Raw genomic sequence first — 6,955 nt, 5'->3', positions numbered from 1 at the left:
TTTTTTAATTTTTTTACTTTACTGTCATATAACTGTTTAGCATTTTTTTCTCTTACGGAGGCCCTACTCCTACGTCATAGCTTCATTTGCATCACTTTTTAACCCTTTAACTTCCTGCTCAACTAAACTGTATTATTACAAACATTTGTCGTGCGTATTACTACTCCACGGCAAAAAACATTTGCTGGAACATTTTGTTTTGGTTGGCTAGTTAAAGGTTAAAGTAAATTGAGCCAGACATTTACTATTTTATGCAATATAATTCAATACATTTCTTTACTTATAACATATTTGCTAAAATCATTTTAACTTCTATTTGAAGGCTAAATAGAAGAGAAGAAGATATTTATTTTATCTGTTGAAGGCATTTTTAAAGGATCCAGATTTAGAAAGACCATTGACCACTTTAGGTTCAGTTAGTTGTGATGCATTTCCATGAGAAAAGCCCGTCAGAACCGGGGTTGTTTCAGAACTCTTCCAGACCGTTGCAGACTCCTCTCTCTTTGTGGCTGCAGGTCGGTTCCACCGGATTTCTGCTCATATCGGGTCTGGCGGAGCCCGTGGTTCGAGCCTACTCGCTGGTGACGGAACTGATCTCCAGGTTTGAGGGCAGCCAGACCCAACGCCCAGACACGGGGGAGAGAGGCGGATGGGAGTCCCTGGATTCGCGGCGGGCCTTCAAGACTCTGGTGGAGAAGTGGGAGGACAGACACATCCTGGACCTGCTGGTGCTGTCTGGGCCCGTGAAAGAGGTCCTTCTGGATTTGGTGAAAGAGTCCGGCCTCGGCTCCACAGAGGAGAGTCCTGAGGCAGGTGGTCATACGAAGACCCGCTGGGATCCCTCTGGCTCTGCCGACCGAGCAGGAGAGGGGGAGGCTGCTGCGGCGGTGTGGGGGGACTCTGGAGGTCTCGAGGGCTCAAGAGGGAGGGCGGAGGGGGCCGAGAGGACACCCCCGCAGGAGGTGGGGGAGGAGGAGTCTCAGGGAGGTGTGAAGGTGCCAGGGAGGCGATTAGAGGATCAGGAGGTGCAGTCTTCACCAACAAGCAAGGAGTTCTGGCTCCTTCTAAAGTTTTTCACCGCCATGGGGTACACAGAAGACGTGGTCCAACGAGTCCTCGCCAGAACTGGACTCAAGGAGGCGTCGCAGATCCTGGACCTGGTTCAGCAGGAGCAGGACTGTAGTGACCGGCAGCGGAAAAACCGTGATTTCACCACCCCAGAAGACTCGGCTCTGAACCCGGAGCAGAACCGCCCCTGTGAGACGGAGCACCGAGAGGAGGAGGAGGAGGCGGGGACAGGTGATAGTAGACAGGAGAGGAGCCGCATGGAGGGGGAGGAGGCAGCAGTGGAGGAGGACTTTGTCCTGGGGGTGGTGAAGAAGGCTGCTGCAAGCTGCGGGTACGCCGAGCAGAACGTAGCTAAAGCCTACAGCTCGCTGTCTGAAGGCTCCGCCCACCAGCTCCTGCTGAAGCTGCAGAGGGGGCAGGGCGCCAACGCCAGGGAGGGGCCCAGGGAGACCGAGGAGGACACCCTCCCGGAGAAAGATGGAGCAGCTCAGGCTGAAGAAGGAGAAACGTCTGGGGACAAAATGGAGTCTGGCATTTTTGGTAGTAGCCCCCCCCAAACGTTCACTGACCTGAACCCAAAGCTAATCCCGCCTGAAGTCAAAGGCCCCCCCATGTCCACATATCCCGCCTCCCTTGATCCCCAACTTCCCAACTTTCAGCCGTACGTAGACCTCAGCCAGCCCCCCAACTGGTCCACACAAGCCCCCCAACCCCAGAGCAGCGCCCCCAAGTATTCTCACTCAGGAAATCCACACCCCATCCCTTCCTCCACCAGCTCCGTCAGGACGAAGGAGCGGCCGGGCTCCATGCCCCCTCCCTCTCTGGTGGTGACTGGGGAGCAGCGCTTCCTGGAGGGGCTGCAGACCCCCTTTAAACTGAAGCTGACCGACGAGCCCGGAAACCCCTCCCTGAGGACCATCATCATCGACGGGAGTAACGTGGCCATGAGGTGCGGGGGTGGACACACAAACACACCGTCACTGTTTCCAGAAAAAGCAACATTTTTAACCCACTTCAGCATCGGGGTTAAACTAAATCCGGTCACGGGTCGAACAGGAGAAATATTTATTGAACCCAATAAAACTGCTTTTTCAAAACTTTAAAACTTTTTAACATAACTATGAATTAAAACAAGGAGGAATATTATTCCAGAATAAATCAACTCAAACTTTAAATAACTTTCAATATTTTACCCTCCATAAAAATATATTTTTTTCAAAATTATACAAGTTAGAAAATAGCACAATAATGACCATTGATGGCAATAAACTAAAATGACCTGGAGGGCCGGATATAATTACTGGAAGGGCCAGATCCGGCCCCTGGGCCTTGACTTTGACACGTGCTCTATACAGACATTTCTGAGACCTTTATCTCAGTAGCATGATCCAAACTTTCCTTAAAAACCTACAGTAAAACACCTTGGTCCATTTTCCTGCCCTGTAGTACATCATCACTCCACTAGGGGCAGTATAAGCTCTTTTCCTGCTCATTTCAAAATGGCTGCCCCCGAAACACTTTTGGCAGGAAAAAGTTTAGCTAATTTTCAAAACTTTATAGCAAGAATAACTCGTTGATTGTTTTTCGGTTTTGTAAAGGACTACTTGGTGTATTGAAAGAGTACAAAATGAGCTGAAAATTGATTTATAATACATGAGACAGTGGGAAAATAGGATGCTTTTTTTGCATCTTAAACTAACTAAAAATGTTCCAAATTTCGCAACAAATCATTAATTAATCATTTTTAAAAAAGCTAGATATTTTTGTGGATTTCTTTAAAGGGTTTAAAAAACATCTCATTTAAAAATAATGAATAAATACATTTCTGTCAATTGTTTGATGTTGTGGGATTTACATGATTAAGAAATCAAAAAGATTTTTTTTTTGTGGAATCACTGAAGGCCTGGATGGAAGTAAGAGGACGTAACAGGAGCGTTTCTTTTAGTTTAGTCTAATGAATGTGAGCTTGGATTTAGCAGAGACTCTGCGTTAGACTGATCTCACTGTACTGGTTCTGTCTCCTGCAGTCACGGTCTCGGTCACTTCTTCTCCTGTCGGGGGATCGCTCTGGCCGTACAACACTTCTGGGACCGAGGTCATCGGAACATCAGCGTTCTGATCCCTCAGTTTAGGCAGAAGAACGACTCCAGGACCAAAGGTAGTCCCTATCCTCCTGCTCATGATACTCCTGGTTTTTGTTAGGGGTGTGTATTGGTAAGATATATCGCGATACACAATTTCTTAAAAATACAAACATCCATACACAATAAGGCTGAACGGTATTAGAAAATCTTGTTGTATTAGTTATCAATACTGCAATGACGATGTGACTTGTGATGCATGATCATACAGCATAACAGCTAATTGATCATTTCCATGTCACTGCATCAGTTTTGTTTAAATAGAATTAACAGAACTTAAAATATGACCCACGTCTACTTAGGAGGAAAGAATCTGACATGAAAGAGATCCATCTGATTGGTCAAATGTGTTAAATATCTGCCTATGGTAACTATTTATCCCAATTTAAGCCATCTTTTCTATACATGTATTGTGCAGGCCTCTTGTCTGTTGCATACTCACTCGTTCTCGTCTCTCAGAGCGGCATTTCCTGACGGAGCTGCAGACGGTCGGCTTGCTCAGCTACACGCCGTCCAGGGAGGTCCAAGGAAAGAGGATCACCGCGTATGATGACAGGTACGTGTACGACTAAAGTCCCAATCATATGTGGTCTTTTAATTAGGATTTAGCCAAGTTTTAACCGTCCCGCTGTGCAGCTGTGAGATCATAGAACTCTGTTTAAAATAGACTCAAGCTTATTTGAATATTATTTTATTAAATTAAAGAGATAATATGGCATTTTTTGTAGATTTTGGACAAAAGCGATCTTTCATTTTGATAAATAAGGCGGAAGATTAATGTCGATCTGACGGTTGTAATTCAGGACCCAATGTGGGGGGCGGAGCCTAATGGAGCTGTCTTCTTTTAAAAAATAACGAGGAAACAGATCATTTTTTAAATTTTAGAATGGGGTCTGGCATGAATTTTCTACAACAATGACCACCCGGATTGTCGAAAAAATAATAGCTGGAAGCCCCTCCCCCTTCCAGAGACGGGCGCAAAAGATCATTTGATTTGATGAAATGATTGAAGTGAAATGATTGATTTGAAGTTCATTAAACGGCTAGACAGCTACAGTTTATTCATATTTAAATCTTAAAAGCTGATAGTTTTTAAAATATGATTTTCAAAAGGGTTTCCTAAAATTTGGGAAATATCCGCTCACGCATCCGGCTAAAGTTGCAAAATTTCCACTTCCGGCTAGAGATTGAATCTGGCGCAATCTTGGCTGTAACCAGAGGACCCTCCAATAATCTACAACTTTTAACTGAAAATATTTTAGTATTTAAATCAAAATCATGTTGATTAGTTTACTGACAACATTTATTTATGTTGTTTTTATGAAATAACACCTAAAACTTTCAATCTATGTTGTTTTTGGGGTTTCCACAACAAAATGAATCCAATTTTTCCAGATGAAATTTTCTGTTTTTTCATGATTTTATGTCTAGTGTGTGAATATAACATTGATAAAAAACTGATTAAAATGATACCATATAAGCAAACAGGTAGTCTTTTAAATTGAAAAAAAGCTGAGTTTTATTCAACTTAGAAGAAGTTTGAGGAATCACAGTAAAAAATACTGATGCTGATGATGTTTCACAGGCTGATTCTGCAGCTGGCGCAGAAGACAGATGGGGTGATTGTAACCAACGACAACCTGAGAGACCTGCTGGACGAGTCGGTGGTGTGGAGGGACATCATCAGGAAGAGGTCAGCTGATCTGCTCACATGACACCTTCAGGCTCCGCCTTTGTCCGTCTGACCTCCTTCTCCTGCAGGCTCCTGCAGTACACCTTCGTGGGCGACCTCTTCATGGTCCCCGATGACCCTCTGGGGAGGAGCGGCCCCCACCTGGACCAGTTCCTTCGCCTGCAGCAGAGGTGAGGTTCCTCACTTTTAATCGACTTTTGTCCCTCTAGCGTTCAAACGTGAATCTGTCGTTTTCCGTTTCAGGGCTCCGGTTCCAGGAAGCCACTCCTTTGCCGGTTTGTCGTCGGCTCTCCCGTCCAAACACCCCCGCTCCCAGACCGAAGTTCTGAACTTCCGTGACCGGACAGCAGGAGGCGCTCTGGGCGCTTCCGAAGATGTTCTGAGAAGACACAGGTCGCAGGCCGTGCCTGGGCGCGCCCAGCGGGAGAACAGGACTGCAGAACAAACGACTGAGCTGAGGATGAAGCTGAGCCAGGTCTTCCCCGGTCAGGACAGCACGGTGACTCTGCAGCTGCAGCTGCACCCTGCAGAGACGGACATCAACCTGCTGTCCAGCTTCATCCTGGAGCAGATGCAGTAAAACCTCCTCCTGGTTCCATCAGTCTCCCCTGATTTGGGATTCTGTTTTATTCCAAAGAAACAGCTTTTTTAAAGATGAAAGTGTGTGAGGAAATCATTCTGGATGGAAGGAAGTGATTTCCATTTAGCACATGTGAAAGTCACCATGATTTTTCCAGATTATATTTATAAGGAAGTTTGATAACTAGAAATGTGTGATTTAAATGAATCACTTTACAAACTCTTTACATCATCTGCTTTTACTATTAAATTATTATTATTAAAAGGTTTTCAAAGAAGACATTGGGAATCTTCTGTGAATTCTGCTCCCCCTTTATGAGGCAAACCCCCCACTTTTGGTCAGCAGTCCACACTTTAAAGGGTAACCAAACAGGGAGGTTGGAGGCTGACTCCACACAACATCCATGTGTCACTACTAAAGTCATGTCTCTGACTGTTACAAGTTCGACTGATTTCATTTTCATCTTGCATTCAATGGCTGTACATAGTTGGACTGGGTTGATAGAATTGATTAATCGAATTAAGCTTAATAGATCAATAAAAGTAAAGAAAAGTAAAATAATAGTATAGATTGATCTAGCACATAAAGCTAAAATCTGCTAGCTTGATGCTAACCTTTGATGGAATTTCCTATAGTACGGCTAATGCTAACGCTCGGTCGACCCAAACATACTTTGACTATCTTATGAACATCTTTATAAACTCACAGGCATGATATTTACAAACTATTTTAAGAAAATATTTTTTAAAGTAAGAATTTGTGGTCTAAAACACATTTTTTTTTGCAAATTCTTCTTTGAAAAAAAAAGTACTGCTACAGCGTGAGCTCCCCCTAGTGGCCAAACTGAAACATCCTCCAGGAGAAGCAGAACAATGTTTATAGTGTTAGTGGTCAGGAAATTTTTGTTAGAACTTCTCATTTTAAGAATCTATGTAACATAGTATGATATTAACAATCTCATTAGTTCACTAGTAAATGTTACAGTATGTGAACTGAATCAGATTAATATAAATATATTCAAATCATAGTAGATTATCAATGTATTTCCAAACAAATGTGTATAAATGTGTAAACCGTGTAAACTCAACATCCATATTTATTCATTTCGTACAAGAAGCAGGATCATTAATGTCTGCGATGACGTGGACGTTTAGCGACGGGCGTGCACGTGCAGGTGCACGTGAACCAACAGCATAATGAGTTTAATACAGATGCAGATACAAAGGCGTTGATGGGGGAGGGGCAGGATTATTGGGAACATCCAGAAAAAACTAAATACAGATAAATAAGGAGATCGGGAGTGGGAGGGGCAGAAGATCAGTCTGTAACAGAATGAGTGGGGGGAGGGGGGGTCTCCAGAATGAGATGATGAAGATGATGATGATGAAGAAGATCTGGGTAACAAATGTCAGTCTGGTGCCAGAGGAACTCCTCCTCCTCCTCCTCAGTGGACCAGCTCCAGCTGGCCGCTGG

At 44.1% G+C, this 6,955-nt stretch overlaps 1 protein-coding gene across 1 annotated transcript; it reads left to right on the top strand.

The window, feature by feature from the left end:
* Window positions 1-425: 425 nt before the first annotated feature.
* On the top strand, window positions 426-5,780 carry LOC112141635 (protein KHNYN). Its single transcript, XM_024264766.2, has 6 exons — window positions 426-2,017; window positions 3,096-3,226; window positions 3,669-3,765; window positions 4,795-4,902; window positions 4,971-5,072; window positions 5,146-5,780. The coding sequence occupies exons 1-6, from the start codon at window positions 426-428 to the stop codon at window positions 5,480-5,482; spliced, it is 2,367 nt and encodes a 788-aa protein (XP_024120534.2). The 3' UTR covers window positions 5,483-5,780.
* Window positions 5,781-6,955: the final 1,175 nt, after the last annotated feature.

This window comes from Oryzias melastigma, unplaced genomic scaffold (genome assembly GCF_002922805.2).
Source record: "Oryzias melastigma strain HK-1 unplaced genomic scaffold, ASM292280v2 sc01636, whole genome shotgun sequence".
Taxonomy (NCBI): domain Eukaryota; kingdom Metazoa; phylum Chordata; class Actinopteri; order Beloniformes; family Adrianichthyidae; genus Oryzias; species Oryzias melastigma.
The sequence above is the reverse complement of the archived record's forward strand: the minus strand, read 5'-3'. Positions and strand labels throughout refer to the sequence as shown.

What these genes read in the sequence shown, in the direction of transcription:
- LOC112141635 (XM_024264766.2), top strand. Translation starts at nt 426, where the DNA reads ATGCATTTCCATGAGAAAAGCCCGTCAGAACCGGGGTTGTTTCAGAAC. An exon ending in GGGAGTAACGTGGCCATGAG is followed by an intron (nt 2,018 to 3,095) that starts GTGCGGGGGTGG and finishes TGTCTCCTGCAG; the next exon opens with TCACGGTCTCGGTCACTTCT. An exon ending in ATCACCGCGTATGATGACAG is followed by an intron (nt 3,766 to 4,794) that starts GTACGTGTACGA and finishes GATGTTTCACAG; the next exon opens with GCTGATTCTGCAGCTGGCGC.